A 23,459-nucleotide genomic window follows, 5' to 3' on the forward strand; every position below is an offset into this window, starting at 1 on the left:
AGTTCAGTAAATTGAAGGCACGAAAACACACATAACACGCTACAAAAAATAAAAAAACTATCTAAAAAACTAAAAGCTGAGGGGCCTCATTCAGCTTTGCCGCCCCGGACCTCTGACGGGCTTAGTCCGCCACTGACCTAGTTCACAATAATGAAAACCTTACTACTTATGTTATTCAAATAGGGTGAGCTAAATCTTAAGCATGTTTATTCAGATAACGTTAACACCGACATATGTCATCTTAAATGTTAAATTTAAATTTTCAGAATTTCTTATCAGCTTATCTTTTATGATTTTTTAAGTTTTCATAGAGACAACGATGTTAAAACTGGTCGCTTTGATCAATATATAATATATGCACATATCTGCAAGCTTTGTATGATTCTAAGTGTTCTATGAGCAGCAAATGGGTGAAGAGCACTTCTAATTCCAACCTTCAAAAGATGCTATGCAGGAAGAAGATAATAAAAGAAATTAAATTTTTAAACCCGAAATTAAGTAAGAAATTAAAAAAGAGGAAGAACATGTTGAGCAAGCATTCTTAGAGCAAATCCTATTTACTCCGACCCAATGAAAGACTTCTAAAGCATCTTTTGACATTAGTACTATGCTGTCAATGACTGATGCAGAACAAGAGAAAGTATTCGAGTACATTAAACAACAAATACCTGAAATCGTAAGCGATCCGCAATTTAAAGATATATGAGATGAATATGAACCATTGCCAAAGGCTTATATTGAAGGAATATTAAATGATGCAGAAGCACAATATGAAAAGTAAACATAAGCAATCAAACTCTAAATAATTTCACCCTCCAACTCAATGACTTTCGAAGCACCTTTTGACATTAGTACTAGTGCTGTCAATGACTGATGCAGAACAAGAGAAAGTATTCGAGTAGATTAAACCACAAATACTTGAAATCGTAAAGAATGATGATATAGAAGCACAATATGAAAAATAAACATAAGCAATCAAACTCTAAATAATTTCATTATACCATCAATAGTTTCTCTTATCATCAGAATGATGGATTTTGAGCGACTCTTCAACTATTTAAATCCGATGTGGAGCGCCTCGTAATATTAGCCTATCCTTCTGCCCCTCATAAGCTAATAGATCAACTGGCAGTACAAACATTTATGGATGAAGTCAAAGACGGTGATCTACAGCAAGTCCTTAGATTAGCACGCCTCAGGACTCTAAGTGAAACACTGTCACAGGCCATGGATTTTGAAGTGGCGAAGTAAGACAATGTGCGAGTACGATAAGCAGAAATCGACGATAGTACAATTACAAAGGACGATATCATGTCGCTCATTAAGGATTGCATAATCGATGTGTACAAAGCCACTGTTAGAAACACGGGAGAACAGAACCCAAAATGTTGGGAATGTGGAATTACCGTTCAATTTACTTAAATATTCAAAAACTACAGTGGTCCTCCAAAATGCTAGAATTGCAGAAAAATAGGTCATTTTAAGAAAACGAAATCCAAAATGTGGAAGGATTGGATGTAATGTTCGGATCTGCAAAAATTACAGGGGTCGTCCGAAGTGTTCGAATTGTGGAAAATATTGCTGTAACAGTAACATAAAGCAGCTCATTCCTTATCGGGTGGTATAGTTGTAACAATGATTTAGATTTGTATTTATTATTACTTATAAAACCCCAAGCATTAAATAATAAACTCAATTCGCTATTTCTTCCCCTAATTTTAACGTGTATAAAATAATCAAGACAAAAGAGGGTATAATGTTTTTATTGGTTATAGAACCGACACCAACGTTTCGCATATTTCGCCTGTTGTCGGGTGACTTTATCAAGCATAAATATGTACAAATAATAGTTGTACAAAATTTGCAGTTTACAGTGGTCGTCCAAAATNTAGTAGGGCTCTATCTGATCTATGAGTTTAAACTTTTTAGCTAACAGCGAGTGTATCTGTTTAGCAACATTATTATGCCTGTCGAGATATTGTCGGCTAGCTAAAAATGAGCAACCCCCAGTGATGTGGTCAATTGTTTCGCGAGATGTGTTGCATTCTCGGCATGTGTCTGATGAAATTGTGGGATTTTTAATAATATATTTTTCAATAAGATCAATTGTTGCAGGCTCTTCCAATTGTAAGAAAATGAATGTTATTATTTCACTTATAGAGCACCCCAATGACATGCGTTTTGGGGAAGTTTACGCAAATTCTAAATAGTTAAGTCAACCTAAATGTGAAAAATTGGAGAAGTTTTTTAAACTAATCTCAAGAGTATTGGTTATCACCCATACAAAGATTCTGAGAACGTTATCTCTCTATCCGATGTAAAAATTAGAATGTAATTCGAGATTGTTTGAGTATGAGACGTCAGAAACGCATATTGATTGTTTCTATCTGTTCCAAACAAACACACATATTCTTAAGCACCTAGTTCAGTGGCGGACTAACAGGGGGGCGGAAGGGGCGTTCCGACCCAGGCCTCCGGTCTTGGGGACCCCAAATGCTTCCGCGTTCCCCTAATCAAACCCTAAAATGTGCTCAGGATAGGAAAGAGTGGAGGTACGTGTCCAACCTGTCTTAAGACAGACGACCTTATGATGATGAGTACCTTCATAATTTCATCAAGATCAAAACACTACAACCACCTAGAGTTTTTACGCGGTACCAATATTCTTTTAACTTTGCTGAACGCGTTGAATACGCTGGGGGAAGTCCCGTCTTTGTAGCGGCTACTTCCCCTGGAATCTCTGAATGAATGAAGTGCAAATAATTCACTCTTGTACGCCCGCATTTACATTCACTACATTCTATTTACGTCGAAAAATAATCATTGACCTCATTTAAAGTATATTAAATTTCATTACGTTGATATTTAATAATTTATTAGTGTGTTCTGGTATTTTGCGAAAGAATAAGCCTTTTTTCAAATTGAAAAGTAATAAACGCGATATTATTCGCTCAAAGTAATTTCATTAAAAAGTGTAATAGCGTTTTTGATTTTTGTTGCGTCAAGAACGACTGGTTAATCTAGCCGTGCTTTCAATAGAAAGAAAAATTTCAAAAGAAATCGATTTCACAGAAGTTATTAAGGAGTTCAGTAAATTTAAGGCACGAAAACACATATAACACTTTACAAAAAATAAAAAAACTATCTAAAAAACTAAAAGCTGAGGGGCCTCATTCAGCTTTGCCGCCCCGGACCTCTGACGGGCTTAGTCCGCCACTGACATTATCTATACTCAATATGTAGATATGTAACAACTCAAACAAACCTTTGTTATTCTAGCCTACATCGTCATCGTTTAAGAGAAGATTGAATCGAAAATTATCTATTGGAATTAGAGTACGATCACATTGGTGTTACGCAAAAATAATTTAGTAAGTACTGCCTTAATGAATAGTTTGACTACATGCTTTAGTATACCATCAAGTAATCATAAAAATGAAATATTAAAAATGCTCTTTGTATTTTTTTAGTATGGGGTTTAGACGTTAGCTTGGCAAGCTCGATGATTTAAAAGACNAGACTTAATGATGGAACTAAGGCTACTTAGTAATAAGACGGCGATCAAGGGAAAACTGCCAGGGTGCCAATACCGATCAAGGCCACAGATGTCACTATCACAAGAAAGAAGATTGAGCAAATCATTGAGAGGACCTTTAACGCTGCAATAGGTTAACTATGGTCGATTCTGGACGTCAGGGAAACCTACAGCATGTCACAAAACCACATGTTGCAATCAACCTTATTGGGGAACAATCTGACCTGGAAATTTTTCAAAGGAAACGCTTCAAATCGGGTGGAGTTCCTATCAACTGGAAAGGAAGGTGTTCCCATCTATGTGTTTCAGGTGTTAAGACCTTTATCATTACGTCATTGAATTGTAAGAGCAATGAGACCAGGAAGCGAAAATGCCTTGGGTGTGGTAGAACAGAGCACGAAGCAAATAACTGCACTTCACAAATGAAATATTATAATTGTTAACTCCAATGAGCATAGAGTAGACAATAAGTATTGTACCCATATAATCGTGAGAAAACGGGGAAAACTAGTTGGGAGAAACATTAACTATATCCATCAAACTCTTACAATTAAATGCTATTCATCGTTGAGAGGTCAGGGTGGTTTTCGTGCAGTCTAGAAATAGTGTGACGCTGTTTCGGTATCTCAGTCTAATCAGCGATACTAACCTAGAAGGGACTGGGCCCACATGCTCCAGATGTCTCTGCTTCCATAGGGCATTCGACGGGGTACCCTTGTATAAAATGACAAACTGGGGTATTAGGATGGTGTTAGTGTACAACTCTTTTTATATGAAAAAAATCTTTATTTTAAATTTTGACGTTTTGATATTGTTTGATTTTGCATAAAGGTTTCCTTTATGATGTATTTAAAGAATAAGGAGGGATATTTCGAATTTTCCGCTATGTGGAAAAGGTTGTCAAGGTTTGCAGGGAACATTGTTGTTTTTGATTTANCGAATGGGCAGATAGCACGAGATTTACAGCGACTATACGAATGTGACGCAAATGCATTATCCCAGAGACTTTGCATGGAAAAATGCAAAAATTGTTTATCTGCAGAGATAAAGGAAGAACTGGCATTAATCTGTTGTAATCTATCAACCGTTCAGCCTGAGCGATCCTGAAAAGACGAGGAATTAATCGAAGACCAGAGGAGAGACGAAGATGTTAATTCAATAATGAGATGGAAGAAAACCGTAACCTCACGACTATCGTGGGCGGATCTGAACTATCTAAGCCAGACAACGAAAAGTTATTGAGCCCAGTGAATTTCCTTCACCTTGGATCATGACATTTTAAAAAGGATGCGGGAGAGTCCGGATGGAACAACAAATAAGCTTCAAGTGGTATTGCAGAAGAACACAGTGTCAGAAGACATAGAAGATATTCATGATGAGGGACATTTTGGAATACTTTGGGGAAGGATAGAAAAAGCGATTTTATTGACCACGAAGAAGAAGCGAAATGGTGCAGGAATTGCTCAACATGTTCCTTCAGTAAAGGACCGAAGACGAAAAGTCATTAACGAATGCAGCGGTACATCGCGAGGGTATCATTTGAGTTGCCGAAAAGCTTGACAGTGATTGGATTAGAAGATATGGAGTACAAATGGAATTGCATTCCAATCAAGGCAGGAACTTTGAGTCTGATTTGTTCAAGAAGCTCACTGAATTAATGAGTTTTACGGAAACGAGGACTACGCCCTAAGTTTCACAGTCTGATGGGTTGGTTGAATGATTTAACGCTATTCTGGAGACCAACTTAAACAGCAACAAGCACCAAACTGACTGGAACTGACACATACCACTATTCCTCTTTGCGTATAGATCCGCGATCCATGAGACAACTGGAAAAATACTGGTCAGATGTTTGGTTATCTTGGAGACTCTCCAGTACCTACAGATTAATGCGTGGGAAAACTACGAAAACGACTAGAAGTCACCCTTAACGCTGTGCGTACGAAGCAGCTATTCGAAAGTAAGCGTATGAAGACCAGATACGATCGACGAGCCAATTCTGCTGGATTTAACGAGGTTGACTAAGTATCGTTATTTAATCCTCCAAGACAGAAGGGACGTTGCTCGAAACTGCAACAAGCTTGGAATGGTCGAAAGGTACAGCGGGAAACACGAATCACAATTAAAAGTGCTTTTTGCTGTTTTCGTATCGAACCTTCATTAAACCTTTTCTATGATTGATTATTTATTAGTTGAATGGATTGTTTATGGAAAATACAAAAAGAATGGTGCGTACCAACACTTAATGATGGAACTAAGGCTACTTAGTAATAAGACGGCGATCAAGGGAAAACTGCCAGGGTGCCAATACCGATCAAGGCCACAGATGTCACTATCACAAGAAAGAAGATTGAGCAAATCATTGAGAGGACCTTTAACGCTGCAATAGGTTAACTATGGTCGATTCTGGACGTCAGGGAAACCTACAGCATGTCACAAAACCACATGTTGCAATCAACCTTATTGGGGAACAATCTGACCTGGAAATTTTTCAAAGGAAACGCTTCAAATCGGGTGGAGTTCCTATCAACTGGAAAGGAAGGTGTTCCCATCTATGTGTTTCAGGTGTTAAGACCTTTATCATTACGTCATTGAATTGTAAGAGCAATGAGACCAGGAAGCGAAAATGCCTTGGGTGTGGTAGAACAGAGCACGAAGCAAATAACTGCACTTCACAAATGAAATATTATAATTGTTAACTCCAATGAGCATAGAGTAGACAATAAGTATTGTACCCATATAATCGTGAGAAAACGGGGAAAACTAGTTGGGAGAAACATTAACNCGATAGGTAACATATATTTGATGTTTGATTAATTGATTTGTTTAACTTTGGGATTGCTGGAATCTTGAAACGACAAAATATAAGGCAGAAGTAATTTATTTGGAGTGGTTGAAATTTGGATGTAAAATTGAGGGAATGTGGAATTTTGGGGAGGATGTAAGACTTATGTGGAAAAAATATATTAGAACTGGTTAAAAATTTAGATGTGAATGTTAGGCGTGGACAAATTCGCGATGAACTGCTCGTTCACTATTGTACTGTACTCATTTATTTAGGCTGGTTTGGTCCTTATTTACGATTCAGGACAAAATTTCTGTGGAGGATCTCTTATTACCAGAAGATACGTGTTAACAGCTGCACATTGTTTGTTCACTAGGTAAGACATTTGCTGTTAATTGTTAACTACATTGCTCAATATACTTTGTTGCAATTTACTTTTTATTTTTTTATCAGAGTTGAATCGTTGATAGTTATTCTGGGGGCGCATAGAATTCGTGAAACTGAATCTACCCAACAACGCATTCCAACCACCAATTACAAACTACATGAGCAGTATAACAATAATACACTAGAGAACGATTTAGCCATGGTTTATCTTCCAACACCAGCCAATCTCAATCGTAACTATATTTCCTTTATCTCGAATATTTATTACGTTCCACTAAACATATTAATTAAAGTAAAAACTAATTTGCCGGCTTTTTATCTCAGGATACGTCCAACTAATTGCACTTCCCAGTAGAGCTGACGTTTCGAATAGCTTTGTGGGATCCGAGGCAAGAGCAAGTGGTTGGGGATTCACTTCTAGTTCTGGTAACGATATCAGTGCAGTATTGCGATATATAAATGTTCCTGTTATATCAAACGACGTTTGTCGAAGGACGTTTAATCAGCTTGTTAGAGCCGCAACTATATGTTCTAGCGGAGAGGGCAGGAAAGGGCTCTGCTTCGGAGATTCAGGCGGGCCGTTAGTCGTCGACGGAAAATTGGTAAATACATGCTATTTTAAGTACAGTAAGACCCAGCTAACAAGCAAGAAGGCATTTAATGTAGTTTGCGTTTTCCTTTTGCGTTCTGTTAGAAGTTGTTGATAAGTGGATAAAACATCTAGGGGAAGTACGGAGAAAATGACAGGGTGTTTTGATTTTGAATCATATATCTTTATTTATTGTAATTATAATCAGTCTCATACATCGACAATCATCTTAGGTTCATTGACTACTAATAATACAGTCTTTTAATTGAGTAGATGTATATAGATAATATTAAAATTCTAAATAAAAAAACCTGACTTTCGCTGGAAACACATCTTCAAATATCGCACAAGGGAGAATAGAAGTAGAAGAAATTTTTATCATTGACTTCTAGGGATTTTTCTGTACATTTAACTAAAGATTTTTTATCCCATTCAAGAAATATTTCACGAGATCTCTGTTCATTTCAAATAGTTTAGGGTAAATACATTCCTTGGGTTAATTATAAAAACTAAATGTTCCCTATAACACACCATCCCAGAAAGTATAAAGCAACACTAATTACACGAACATATTTATCTATGTAAAAGATACGAAAATATTTTGTTTATCATATCGAAGCAGTCTGAAATTTATCAATAGATTCACTTTAAAGATACCTTTATAAAACGGGATTCTACAAGATCTGTACAGTAGGAACCTATCTGTGTTACAAGTAGAAATGAAGGAGATTGCCTTGATTGTCTTAACATTTTCGTTAGTTACGGTAAAGTAATGATACTAATTTGGATCAATTATGGGTTAATTTTTTGTGGTTTTTGCAGGCTCACGTAACTAGAGATTGGTTAGAAATTAAAAGTGCTCGTAAAACAGCTCCCACCGGACTTGGTCAGCTTGCATCCTCTGATGACGTAAGGATTGTGGGAGGGAATGAAGCTACACCAAATTCTTTACCATATCAAGTACGAATATTTAGTTATTTACTTATGTATTTAACGGGGTGTGCTCATTACATAATTTAATTTATATTTAGATAAACTTTAATAGAATGAATGTTTAACAAAAAAAATACAACGTGTAATTATACAACACGCTACTGAAGTGAAACTTCTTCAAACACACAAATATACCGGGATAGGGGTTGATGATATTATTTGTACACTATGCTTCGCACGGGTGCAATGCTGATTAAANCAGCCTCATTCATAATAACAATACGTTAGACGACTCTCAAAAGTTTCATTACTTAAAATACTACAAAAGAGATATAAAAATGCTAGGCTGATAGTACAGTCACGTAAATTCGATTCTAAATACGCCCGAATTATCGAAGTCATCGGCGGAGGGCTTGAGCAAATTAGTGAACGACATTTCTGTGAATTCAGAGGCATTAAAGGTAATGCACATTCAAGTAGATCCTTGGGATGCTTTTCTTATATAGTCGTATAGATTATATTATCAGTCGAGGAAGGAACTCTCACGTTGTTACGACGAGATTAACTTGTAGATATTGCGACAAAAGACATTTTGTAAACCAATGCGGAGATTTCTCCCGTTTAAATATCGGCAATAGCATCAAGGAGGTAAAGAATAAGAATCTTTGTCTTAACTGCTTGAGGAAAAATCATACGACAAACGCGTGTAGAGCAAAAGGTTGCAGCATATGTAAAGCACGCACACATCATACATTACTACATGATAGGAGCGCTAAGAATAGTTCGGAATCTAATTCCCCGAATCACGGCTTTGCTAACAAATCAAAACCGGAAACCAAGGTTAATGCTACAGTAAATCACTTTAAATCAAAAGTTGGATAAAAGATTGTGATGGTCAATACCAAGAATGTCGCTCGCGTTTAGACGTCGGATCGCAAATAAATTTAATGTCGACAGCTACATGAAAACGACTGGGCCTAAACCCGACAAACACGACTATTTCCGTATCGGGAGTTAATCACACGTACACCAAAATTTCAAAATCAGTCGAAATATGGATCAGGTCGTCTGATTCCAAATTTAAAATGCCCATTACTTGTATCACAGAACGTGTAACTTCAAATTTGCCCATCGTTTCATTCAATACCGAAAACCTTTCCATTCCGTCAGACATCTGTTTAGCGAATCCAGATTTCAACAAAAGTCGTCCTGTTGATTTATTATTAGGGGCTGAAGTATTTTGGGATTTATTGTGCGACGATCGCAGGAGACTGTCGAATCCTAGCTTGTTCCTTACAAAAACATTGTTAGGTTGGGTAGTTGGGGGAGCATCTTATAATTTAGAGAGTTCGGGACGATCCGGAAATCGAGTCGCGAACCTGGCCATAAAGGATGAAAGCGACGAGCTTCAAAGAGTCATGGAAAAATTCTGGATTCAGGAAGAAATCCCGGAATCCAAGAAAAAGTGGTTCAAAGAGGAAATAGAATGTGAAGAACAGTTTAGAAACACGTACATGCGTGATCCATCGGAAGGTAGATTTGTCGTGAAGTTACCATTCAAGAAAGGAAACGTAGAATTACGTGACTCAAGCGGAGTTGCGCTCAGAAGGTTCTTGTCATTGGAAAGGAGATTCAAAAGGGATCGTAAACTCAAAGATTTGTACGCCATGCAAGAGCTCATTCAGTCGAATATCGTGGAAAGAGCACCAGAAGGTGAAGTCGCTCATAATACCACTTACTATTTGCCACATTCGGGCATAGTAAAAGAAGCCAGACAAAAGGTAAAGATACGAATAGTGTATGATGGTTGGGCAAAGTCGACCAACAGGTTGAGTCTAAACGACAATTTGATGACGGGCCCTAATTTGCAAACAGAATTATTTTCTCTGCTCATACGCTTCAAGATGCATCAAATTGCCTTCTCATTCGACTTGGAGAAAATGTTTCTACAGGCCAAAATAAATCCTGAAGACACGAATTATCAGAGATTTTTCTGGTAAAATTCCGAAAGTGAATCAGTTCAAATTTACCGCATGACAAGGCTGGTCTTTGGCTTAACAAACTCCCCATTTACAGCCATGAGGTGTGTAAGGCAGTTAGCCACGGACTCGGCGGAAAGTTGCAAGTAATCCAACTGGGAGGAGTAGTTTTGTTGTTCCGAACATCCAACCAGTGATGCTGACTGGTACTACGGGAGGTCCGGGTGCCCCAGGCAGGGATCTTTCCTGTCTGCCCGGGTGACCAGAGGTTGGACTCGTAGTGACAGTGGTAACGGATGAGCTGCGTTCCGCTCAGGTACCAAGCCTACTAAGCTTGGTAGGGATTAGATAGGTCCCGCCCGCACCAGAGGGTTCCAGATGGTCTTGCTAACCACATGGAAGGACCTGGTAACGGTGACAGTCATCGCCCGCTGATTGAGGGTATCTCAATCCCGCTCCCCTGAGGGCCGTGGTGGATATGCTATTAAGTAGGAATCACCACGTTAAATTAAATAAATTAGGGTTCATCCCTTGGTACGTCATGTACCCTCCTGCGAGGAAACCTGCAAAAAATAATAACCAATGAATCGTTTTGATGGAACGCTGCAGTCTACTTCCTTCTGTGCTGCCATCCGCGTATGCTAGTCTAATTGTCCGGTGTTGTTGTCGAATCCTCCTTGCTCACGCTACCAATGTAAGGTGTGGGCAAAGAGATTTTCTCGACACTCGTGCATTATATTCTAGCGAGCACGAGGATGTTTGTGTGCAATCGGGCATATTTATGTGTGAGCGGCTTATCGAATCGCCGACTAGCCGCGGGCGCCTTTCTTCATGTGCGCCGTATCTGTAAACGTATGTGTCATACCTGCGTTCCGGGAAAGAAATGAAAGAGTTCTAAGAAGACGAAACTTTTCCGGACGGCTCGAGATCAAATTAAATATTAAGAAATAAATGGACGAATCAAAAAAACCATTTTGTCGATGCCTCTTTGGTATTCGCCTTTTTTTTGCAGTTTTAATCTCAGAGCTTTTGGAACTAGGATTTTGCTATTACGTTTGCCATCATCAAAAGGCACTTTTTTTTATCTCTCTTCTTTTTGGTTAATCTTTTGGTCTATTGTTTGCAACAACTTCTTCCATATTTGGAGTTGAAGTTAAAGGCCTATATCCTTTGACAGGTTTGAGTTTCCTTATTTCTTGGCCTCGAACGAATTGCCCTTGCGACACTGGCAAAATTATTGCAATTGGAAATTCAAGTGAATTTGATGTGCCTGATTTCACACCATCATTGTAAGTTGCTCTAGTGCTCTTAACTGTAAGAGATTCCTTCACATTTGGTACTAAATCTGCATCTTCAGTAACACGTCCTTTCACACAACGTATAGACATGTCATTTTGCCCAAATGTACACAACAAACATTAAAAATCATATTTAGTTAAATCGATTGAAAATTCTATTAATACTAACTCAAATCACAAGTTTATATCATAAGTCTTCAATTTTAGTAAATATAATATACAAATATAACAAAACCCACCAAAAATCCAAATAAATCCATAAATAAAATAAATTTTTATGGACACGAAACACGTTCCCACTCGTAACTTCAAAGAGACTGGCCCAATCGCGTTGGGTTTCTCGCAGGATTGTAAAAATGACCCCCGTCACGTGTTGTTATGTACGTGACCTCGCTATAGCCCGCCAAATTCGAAATAAACCCGCTATGTCGTTTTGTCCATATATGCCATTTTGTCCGTATTTGCCCTATAACACGCCATTTTGCTTTTGAACTCCTGTCAAAATTTGGATCATTTTCAACAAATTGGTCAGACAATTTCGGGGAATCCCCGGGTTGTAATAAAAGAGCGCTAAACCGAAACAGCGTTAAGCGGGGTCTTACTGTATATTAAATCAATCATTGCCACTGTGTACAAGTTGTGACTATTATTAGCAGTGCATCTTCCATTGTCAAATGTAATAGTTTGTTTGGGGTGGATGGGTCGTGGCCGTGAAGAAATCGCATCTCTTTCGTTCCCTTAAGAAGAATCTCTTTCTAACTAATACTTCAATGTTCGTAAATGTGAGAGAATGTTTTACAAGTGTAGTCGATTTATGACTATCAAAAATTGTGGTTCTGATAAGAACGGGTTTTATAACAATGTTGGACACATTTCTGTATCTTTGATGAATAGGTACTGACACTGTTGCAGCATTCGAGATTAATACTATTGCAGTATCCAAATAAGAATGATCCTTGTGTTAGACTGTTTTATTGAATTATTTACATCATATTTATACTTTCTCTAGGTCATTTGTCAAGAGTTGAAACGCAGGAACTCTTTCATAACATATTTACCTCTTTGTCACACTCGATTGTATATGTACCATAGAAATTCCGATTTATTTATTTCTTTCTACCTACAAAAGGAGCTACAGCAATGTTATTGTTCTTTGTTGTGTCTGTTACAGGTTGGTGTCGCTTCATTTGTTGGTTATAATGGCTGTGAAGGTGGAGAACCGAGCGCCTTTTCAAGGGTAACGTCATTTTTAAACTGGATTGATGCAAACAGTGATGCTGTTATTTCTTAAACCTTTCTTAAGAGAACAATTTGTGCACTGAAGCGAATATTAGAAATAAACATACTTGAATTGAATTATTGTATTTTGTTGAAAATCCGTCTTTCAGTAATAAAACTTTTTATTGGTTTTTATTAATGTTTGCTTTGGGACGTTGGTGAGGGTGGTATTTAATGGTACCGGTACCCAGTAAAATCATTATCCGGTGCATCTCTAGTTTATATCATAATAACGAGGGACGAAAGCCGATACCAAGGAGATATAGGTAACCACTTTATCAAAATGAGTGCTTCGTATACTTAAACAAATTGCAAAATATGTAAAATGGGGAAGAAAACTGACATAGGAGTCGAAAAAGGAAAGGATGTGCAGTATCTTCGTTCCAATTTTTTCATCCTTTTCCACGACTAACGTAAAAATAATAATAGCTAGTTTCTATTAAGTACGATTAAGTGGCCGACCTAGGACATCTGCAACCGATGTTTTCAAAAAAATGTTTGCAATCTCCTTTAATGTTTGAAATGTATCCAGTTTGAAATGCGTGATGTGGGTTTACGAGTCAGCCACCGTCCACCAAATATCAGTTTAGAATAAGTGAGAATGTACTACAATGCTCTTGAATGTTTCTAGCTTTGTTCTCACTAGGATGTCTACTATTTTTCTCAGAGAGAGAACGTTCTAGATTGTTCGAGGATTATTAAGTATATGTACCTTGTAGGGCTGGTTTCTGACACTATATTAGAACATTTTCACAAATTTTGACCAGTGTTCTACTATAAATAAAAAAAATCTTCGGAATCTTCTATAATCTTCGATCTTTCTCCAACCGAGTAGAGGTGTGAGACTCCGAGCCGAATACCGCTCACAAAACACTCGTTTGAAATACGTAAGTGAGAATATACGAGAATATTCTTCATTGTTTCCAGGGGGGGTCCTCAACCAGACTGTTTTAGAATGTCTCTAGAATGTTCGAGAACCTTGCATTTTATGCACTATATCTGAACAGTACCCCGGAAAAATTAAGAGAGAAGAAGATACATAAAAAAGAAACATAATGTCATCTCGCACCATCTGGTGATATACATAAACATGAGGATAGTGACCTCACCTAAAGCTCCAACTGCTAAGGTAATGATGACCTGGATTACCTAGCGTAATTGTTTAATACGGTGATGGAGTTTCGTACGCGAACGATGACAAGAAAGGAATGCACCACCAATTGTTTTGTATGGTGCAATCCGCAAAAACAACGAAGGTACATCCTGGTACGTATGATGTGTTGAACTCGACCATAGGTATTGTAGCGACCACGAGCGTGATTATGTGCGATCGGGCATACGTGTGTGTGAGCGGCTTATCGATTCGCCGCCTAGCCGCGGGCGTTTTTCTTTATATGCGCCGTATGTGTAAACGTGTGTGTCGTACCTACGTTCCGGGTAAGCAATTAAATAGTTCTAAGAAGACGAAACTTTTCCGGACGGCTCGAGAAAGTTCCAGAAAGGACACACACAAAAGAGTATATAAAGGAAGAACCGATCGCCGAGAGGGAGTAAAAATAAATTGACGGAAGCAAGGGAGTATTTAAATGAAGAGACGATCGCCGAAGTGGAATAGAAATAAATTGACCGTTGCAGAAGTGAATCTAGAAATAAATTGACAGAGCAGTGAAAAGTGATTTAGTAACAGTACTGTAAATAAATAGAGTAATTTATCACCTAAGTTAGTAATAATTTAATAGTGTTCAATAATAATTAGTGTAAATAGATAGTTTTTTGTCTTTGGGAGTCTTAAAAGTTAATTTGTTAAACCCACGAACATTACAGTATGATCTATTTCGATAAAGGCACGAATATAGGGAATTCTCCCTTAAAATCCTCCACGTCGTATCATGCGGAATTCCTGTTTGCCGTGCACAACGGTTTCGCTAGTACGGACCCGTCGTCTTTGCTGGCCTTAACCATTTCCCGTGTGATGTCGCCAGTCAATTCGCATAGTACCGTATTTTCTAGTGCGAACGAGCAGTTGTGAAGGTCACGAGTAGGTACTTGTGCTTCGTCATTTGATACTTGCGATAACGAAGAATAATGTAGTATACAAGACAACAGAAATGCACATAACATAATTACAAAACAGTTTTTACTGACAATAAATGATTGACAGTCGAATCTCCCGTAAGTCGAATATCTGTAACTCCAAATATTTCTTAGTTTGAATATTTTTTGTTCCCTTGGAATACATAGGTACATATTGTTTTATATTTATTACTTTAACATGAATTTCTCCATTTCTCTAAGTCAATATTGGAGTTAGGGTTTTACATTATAAGTTGCCTCTTTAATTCGAAGTTCTATTAGTTTTCTTCGGAAAGATCAACCGCAACCATAACAATATTATGTTGTGGAAAACTGCAAACAATATTTCTCCAACGTGTGAACCTGTAAGCCCATCGTCACCAGCCGTTTAGAATAAGTGACAATGTATCACTATAAAATGTTTTTAATTGTTTGTAGGCATATTCAAAATGTTCTCGAGTGTCTCTGGAATGCCCTTAGCTAGAGTGTACTAGAATAAACTGGAAGAGTCGAGAACCTTTATGTATTAGTGGTAAGAATGACTTTGACCGCCGTATTAGACTATCTTATACATCTAAAAAAAAAGGTAAAGTATTTTTCCCCTTTTTTTAACCGAAAGATTTTTTTTCTGTCTATACGGTCCTATTTTCGACACGGCTATATCGATTTTGATAAAACATTATCGATCTAAATGTAAGAATATTAGCAACCTAGACTGTTTTTTAATTGTTCATAGCTTTTTTTATTACAAACTAGGAAGTACTTTCACGCGGATTAATCTAGATTTGACCCGTTAAATGTTCATGAGTATAAATGAATTAGATAAGTCGCAAGGTCACACACTTTTAGTATTATCTCCGGAGACACTTTGTAAAGGTTTATCAATTTATAAATTAAAAAAAAAAACACAAAAAGGCTTGAAGTACACGATAGCGGCTGACACGTGTAGCGTGGAAAAACTTCACGATTTATAATCCAAGCATGCACTGGATAGTTAATAGCAATAAAAATATTATTTACAATTAAAAAATATTCTTAGGTCTACCGCTCTTAAAAAACCGAAACAANTATAGCTGTCACTAATTTCCGTAATATATTGTTATGAAAGTTTTGTTTCGTTATCTGTTTAGATTAACTTGAAGTTTCTCAAAATATGTCATGTCGTACATCAGATGGGTACCTTAAAATTCATGATTTTCCGTTTCAAGACATATTTTTTCCAATCTCGTGACTTCGTTTTCTATACAACCTACTTAATTTACGTAGTTTAATTGACATTATTCTCTATATATAGAAATTTATAACAATTCGGAATTGCTTTTGTAAATACTGACCAAACCCAACCCCTAACCGTTTCTTCATGCCTGATTGAAACGGGAATTGCATCCTTTTAAATGGTATCTAAGTAAATAAAAGTAAACTTTTAAGGCCAATCTCCTCAGTACAATTATTATTTGTTTTAGGGCTTTCTGGCCGTTGTTTTTGGAAATTATTTTGCGACGTTTCACGTACAACTGCTGCAGGCATTTTCAGGGTTACGTTGCTGCCCCTCTTGGTCATACTTGCCTTGCTAGCACTATACAGCCGTAGGGCGGTGCGAGCGGTGTCACCACACAAGATGCCAACATAGCGAGAGCGTCAAAATCCATTAAACCACAACACCAGCCACCGTCCCAGCGACGCCAATGGAAATTTTCCGAATTCCCTGAAAACCTACGAAATAATTCCTAAATTTAAGAGAAATTAACCACCTATTTATTCCCTACAAATTTCCCACACAATAGTCTCAAGAAAAGAGAACTACGTGGGGCATAATCCCAAGAATGTAATTGTATAGACAGAACATTATCCAATGTTTTGTATTAAGAGGGGCGTCATTTTAAAGGGATATATATACAAGGGCAAAAAATTAGTATGCTTAGATTTGCAGATGATATAGCAGTATTAGCATCTAGCAGGAAGGAGTTAGAGAGATTTAACTTAATTTAGAGAGCTTTAAATAAAATAGCAGCGATATTGACAAAACAGTACTGCATGAAAATAAATAAAAGTCAAACAAAAATACTGGTATGCAAGGAGAGGAAAAGTAGGAGACGAAAAATTAAAAGAAGTGACCGATTTTAGGTATCTAAGATGTCATATAAGTCAGGACGGAAGGAGGAGTAGGGATATAAAGCTGAGGATAGCGTAGGGTCGAATCGCCTTCAATAAAAACAAGTCACTTCTATACTCGCGAACGGTTCATTTAGAAATTCGAAAAAGGTTGTTAAAGGTGCATGTTTGGAGCACGGCGCTGTACGGGTGCGAAACATGAACAGTGGGCGCGGCGGAAAAGAAAAGGTTAGAAGCGTTCGAAATGTGGTGTTACAGGCGAATGATGGGAATACCGTGGATAGAGAAGGTTAGAAACGAAGAGGTATTAGAAAGAGTAAAAGAAAAGAGGACTCTATGGAAGTCAATAAATAGGCGAGATAAGTTAGTAGGACACCTTCTTAGGCATGAGGGCCTAGTCAGAGACATATTAGAGGCAGAAACGGTAGTTAGGAGGGGTGGAGGTAGATCTAGATTAGATTGCTGTTCGCAAATAGTTAAGGATATGGGTTGTTCTAGCTTTAGCGGCTGAAGAGGACCTTCATTGGTCCTAGAACGGCCTGAGGTAGAGGGGTTTTAGTCGGTAGGTCCGAGGTTTTCTTCTTCGGGAATCCCACACTACCCAGTCGTACGGGCGGCTGGGTGTCTTTTGATGATTTTCCCACTTCCACGAAAACATAAAAAAAAAATCTAGCTTTAGGGAAATGCGAATAATAGGAAAGAGTGGAGGTGCGTCTCCAACCAGTCTTAGGACTGACGACCTTATGATGATGATGATGATGAAGTNTTCATAAGCCAATTGGAATTACCAGCAACACAATTTTCAATAACAATAAAGTATATTAAATCAGAGCCAATACCAGATTTTAGATGATTCTGGGACAAAATGGGCCCTGAAACAAATTCGCCCAAAATTTAATTGTATCGGTTGAAATGTGAAATTATCGCGGAAATAGATACCGTACTTGTACCTAATTAATGCAGTCGAAGGGTGGACTTTATAAATCAATTCTCATGAATCGTGTTAAAGAAGAAGCCATACAAAATGATTACTTACTTAACACATAGAATGTTTCTCAATTTAGAAGGTAAAAAAAGAATATAAGGAACAGGCACTTGTATCGTTATCTTATCTACAAAAATTACAATAAAATATATACATTTAACATATACATAAGGAACAAAAAAAAATGAATAAAGTTAAAAACAATATTATAAATACGTAAATAACAGAACACATATTAGTTTTTACACATGCCAGTATATATAACATGAACTTCAAGTACCTACGTAGAGATTTGTATATATATAGTGAACTAAAAACAGGTTCGATTTAGTTCCATCTGTTAATTTCACCAGGTAGCCGCGCACTAAATAGAGTCGGTTTCGTTTCAGGGTCGATTTTCACTACATTAATTACAAGCTTTATCTGAAAGATTGAAAAAACATTAAACATTCCTTTATAAAGCGCGATTCTACCAAGTACTGTACAGTATTTCTGTTAGGAGTAGAAATGGAAAAGATTGTCTTAATTTTCATAACATTCTCGTTAGTTACGGTAAAGCAGTGAAATTAACTTACAATTAGGTCGATTGTGAATTAATTTGTTGTCGTTTTTGCAGGCTTACGTAACTAGAGATTTGTCTGAAATTCCCACAGAACTTCGTCAGCTTCCACTCTCTGATGACGTAAGGATTGTGGGAGGGAATGAAGCTGCACCAAATTCTTTACCATATCAAGTACTAATATTTATTTATTTATATCTTCAACGGGGTGTGCTCTTTACATAAATCGATTTATGTTTATATAAACTTTAACAGAAGGAATGTTTAACAAAACGAACAATTTTTAAATGATAAAGACAAAATAATATAAAAAATTAACTTGGGTATATCACGTTATTCTGGTAATATTTTATATCAAGAATTCAACTATTACTATTATTGTTATCAATTAGGAGGGGTTGAAATTAGGATATAAGAAATTCTGGGAGGATGTAGGGGGCTATTGGAGATAAACTGTGTTGAAATTTGGATGCGAATGTTAGGCGTGAACAAATTCGTAATGGTTTTATTTAATTAGGTTGGTTTGAACCTTACTTATGTTTCAAGAAGAAGTTTCTGTGGAGGGTCTCTTATTACCAGAAGACACGTGTTAACAGCTGCGCATTGTTTGTACAGTAGGTAAGACAATTACTTTTAATTATTAACTACTTTGCTCAATAAATTTTGCTGTATTTTACTGTTCGTTCTTTTATCAGAGTTGTAGCGTTGGAAGTAGTACTGGGGGCGCATAACATTCGGCAAAATGAATCTACCCAACAACGCATTCCAACCTTAAATTTCAAAATACATGAACTATATAGTAATAATTCAGTAGAGAACGATTTAGCCATGGTTAATCTTCCAACACCAGCCAATCTTAATCGTAACTACATTTCCTTTACTTCAAATATTTATTATGCCTAATAATTAACCTCCAAACATATTTATTAATTAAAGTAAGAATTAATTTGTCGACTTTATTTAGAATTCTGGTAGCATTCAAATTCCTATTTAATACTTATAGAATGAGAATTCTTGAAGACGTTTAAATAAAACCTTCTCCATAATCACGCTTTGGACCTAAACTATAAATTCCGTTAATTGTCTTTGCGTTTTAACCAAACTTAATACAGTTTTTCGCAGAGTACGTTCAACTGATTGCACTTCCCAGTAGAGCTGATGTTTCGAATAGTTTTGTGGGATCTGAGGCGATAGCAAGTGGTTGGGGATACAATTCTAATTCTGCTACTAATATCAGTGACGTATTGCTATACGAGGGTGGATTGATAAGTTTCCGGCCTAACCAAGAGATGACGCCACTAGGCCTACCTTGAGGTGACATTCTATAGTACCATCCTTGGATAGCTTGTAGCTATAGTTTCAGCCCGATCTCCTTGCTAGNAGGAAATTTCTAAAATCAGTGAATGATCCATATTGAACTATGTACGAATAATAAAGTTTAGCGCGTGAACGGGGATCGATAGCCTAATCGGGGACGGTTGACTTTATAACGCGTTAACAAAAAGACTCTACCCTTAAGAGGATACGCTTAAAACCATAACCCTGTGTGTTGGTGACACTACCTCCTGGTCAGGATGATTGCAGCGCTCCTATCAATGTACCTAAGTGATTTAGTTAACATTTACGGTGTATTGATCTGCATTGAGAGAAAGATCCTTTTTATAAACGTTTTTGTTCAATTTTCATTTGTGATGTTATCTATCTAAATTACCTGACAACTAACTCAAAATCTATTTGTAATTGTCATATCGTCTTTTTAAATTTCATATCGGTTTTACTTTACTATACTTTAAAGTTGCTATTGTTTTCCAATCTTGCCTTTCTTATCATTTTAGTACCTTACGTCCAGTTACGACAAAATAATAAAAACACATAATCAGATAATTAAAATAAATAATTAACAAAAAAAAACTAATAAAATACCGCGTGACATGTAGGCACTGATATCCCTCAATTGTAGATCACGTATTTTGTAAATTTTTTCACTTACATTTTATTTTTTTTTATTCGTTTGTTTTAAATATTATAATTATGACAATTCTAATTTTTCTTGGTAACCATAACCATAAAAGGTAACATGTTATTTTAGAACGGGAGTAATTTGTTGAAATTGCGCGTAAATTTTATTTTTTTTAAGTATAATGTATTGGAATCAACTTGAAGTAGTATGTGGCGTTATTTAATTTAAATGGGCGACGAACAAAAAAGGGTAACGCGCAGTCAGAAAAGATCGAGCTCGGAGGCAAACGTTGAATAAAAAAGTAACAAAATTACCCAGGGGCAACAAATTCAAAAGAGTTCAGGCCAACACATAGTAGTACTACTACAGATCCATTCACACCCTAATCATCCTTGTCCAGGAGCTCACCCCGACTATCTCCATCTACTTTTACATTCGAGTTAGCTAAAGTATATCAGGCTACAAATTCAAACTCTGCTGAATTTACAATCCCATCAACCCTTACCTACATGTTACAGAACCCTAAAAATAACCCAAATAACCTAACAACGGATTCATATAAATCAAATAACACAAACGCTCGAATCACCCACACTACAAATAAATCAACCGCAATTACCAACGACACTAGCCATACCAACCCCTCAAAAACCTCCCACTAATTCACCAAACTAAATCATGCAAACTATTACATTATCAAATGCTTTTGCGGAAACAAAACAACCAGCTACCTCTAAATTTATACCACCACTCGGATTCTGCCCTAACCTTTTTATCAAAATATGATATAATAACTGCGTGTAATGGTTAGACAGATTCATATAAAATTGTTTATTTCGGGAATTTCCTAGAGAGTGCCGCTAATATTTGGTACAACGAATATATAAGAAATGAACAAAATTGGGAAAGGGATTGGAAAAGAATTAAAAACGATTAAAAAAAAAAAACATTTGTGTGGTTTTATGAAACCACGATGCAAGTGAAACTTTTCCTATTATAGGAATTTAACTGTAAATTTTCCGAAAATTATTCGATTTATGGTATTAAAATTAAAATCACGTTCTTAATCTTATCTTAATGATTGGAAAATGGGAATGAGACTGGGAAATCAATAGTAGACAAGATATCCAACTATAAATTTTAATTTCAATCTGCGTATGAGAGTACGGAATACGTAATAAATACAATCATTCAAATGATAGACGCATGTTAAAAACTAAGAACAATATTTATTTAAATCATTGAATCATTTTGAACTTCAGTTATNTATTCATGATTGAACAAAACTTTTGGCAGGTACTGTATGAAAAAGAATGTTTAATGAACAAGAGTCGAGAGTATAATGAGCTTTTTTCTCCCTTACCTACGATTTTGCCAGCGCGCATCCTAGACACTGGAAGGGGCACATCGCTACAGAAAGTAAATGAAGTATAGCAGTGCGTCTTCTATTGTGAAATATGAGAGTTTCTTTGAAGTAGACGATGTTCTCTGTCGTCCTCATACAAAGAATCTGTTTCTAATTAATTAATACTTCGCTTATAAGAATGTTCGTAAATGTAAGAGAATTTTCAGAATGTTTTATAATTTACATATCGGTGGGTGAGAACAGGTGGTTTTTATTTGAAAACTATGCTGTCCATTCGCCCATTAGACTGCCACTCTCGGCTGTATGATATGCAGAGATTCCTATTTATTTATTTTTCATTCAGCCAAAACTAAGGTAACTACAAGAATTTTACTATTCTCTGTTATGTCTGTTACAGGTTGGTGTAGCTTCATTTATAGGTTATAATGGCTGTGAAGGTGGCGATCCAACAGGCTATTCAAGGGTAACATCATTTTTAAACTGGATTGCAGCAAACAGCGATGCTGTTATTTCTTAAACCTTCCTTAAGAGAACCATTTGTGCACTGAAGCAAATATTAGAAATAAATGTCAATAAATTGAAATATTGAATCTATATTTTCTTTACACATTAGTATTATGAAATAACTAGCACGCTTTGGAGGGCGTTAACTGTATATAGTAGGTAATCTCATGGTGTGTAGAGCAGTTTTGTTAAAAAAAATGTAGCAAAAATAGAAGAAGTTGCAATCTGAAGCCGTCCCTGGGCGTGGATTGGCAAAGTACAGAGAAATTACAATAACAAGTAAGCAGCTACTTCCGTGAAAAATGTAAACAGTCTGTCATGTCGAACTATTGTATGACGAGAAATTGACAATGAAATTGATTTATTAGGCCGATGCATTCAATAAACTTAAAATCCTTGACAGAATATTTTTTGATTCGACCTAAAAATAAATCTTGTTCGCTTCTTCGTAAAGTTAATACTATCGTCCATAACGAGTATTTACCTATTGTTACAAAATTCCATAATAACTCTAAAATTCAAGGTCTAGCCCAATAAGCAGGTGATACCACTTATTGGTCAGACGATATCAATTCAAAATCTTGTAATACCAAAAATAAAATAACATCCTTGTTACACGGCGCGGTCTGGAGCGGACAGACGCGCCCTAGCGGTTTCTTTGAGGCGGCGACGGGCGCGTGGAACGTCGATCCACGTTCCATGTGCCATATAACATGGCCATAGTTACTGCATAAAATTCAATCCCAAAGCGCAACTCGCATTATTGAGACACTCCACATTCCAACGCAAATACTCACTCTCGGCGGACGATATCAATTTAATTATTAAATGTTGAGCGACCACTTGATTGAATAACGAACGCGCATGCAAACATTAGCTGAACACTTGATGGAGCGGTTTTAATCTATTACAAATATAATTTGTCATAAATTTTATTGAACATAGGAAGGTACAAATGTTGTACCTGACAGGAAAGTACATTAAACATTTATTGCAAGAAATACATCAACTCTAACAACCGGTATGCTTACCTACCTGCTTCTCCTATCAACCCGTCCGACAAGTTTCAACCCCAACAGCAACCACTCTATACTACATATTTCTAAAACTAAACTT

General features: G+C 36.7%; 1 protein-coding gene and 1 long non-coding RNA gene across 2 annotated transcripts in view; both read left to right on the top strand.

Annotated features, from left to right (window-relative positions):
- The window catches only part of LOC108743093 (brachyurin-like), a 16,537-nt gene extending 3,675 nt beyond the window's left edge, over positions 1-12,862 (top strand). The window contains exons 2-5 of the mRNA XM_025980207.1: positions 6,596-6,696; positions 6,774-6,940; positions 7,032-7,309; positions 12,678-12,862. Of these exons, the coding sequence (XP_025835992.1) occupies positions 6,596-6,696; positions 6,774-6,940; positions 7,032-7,309; positions 12,678-12,797 (666 nt within the window). The 3' untranslated portion in view covers positions 12,798-12,862. The remainder of the gene's footprint in view (positions 1-6,595; positions 6,697-6,773; positions 6,941-7,031; positions 7,310-12,677) is intronic.
- Positions 12,863-14,690: 1,828 nt separating this feature from the next.
- LOC112906300 lies at positions 14,691-16,902 on the top strand. The gene is made up of 3 exons (XR_003232247.1): positions 14,691-15,025; positions 15,296-15,443; positions 16,321-16,902. It is a non-coding gene; the product is annotated as an uncharacterized LOC112906300 (long non-coding RNA).
- Positions 16,903-23,459: the final 6,557 nt, after the last annotated feature.

This window comes from Agrilus planipennis, unplaced genomic scaffold (assembly GCF_000699045.2).
Source record: "Agrilus planipennis isolate EAB-ADULT unplaced genomic scaffold, Apla_2.0 scaffold440, whole genome shotgun sequence".
Taxonomy (NCBI): Eukaryota; Metazoa; Arthropoda; class Insecta; order Coleoptera; family Buprestidae; genus Agrilus; species Agrilus planipennis.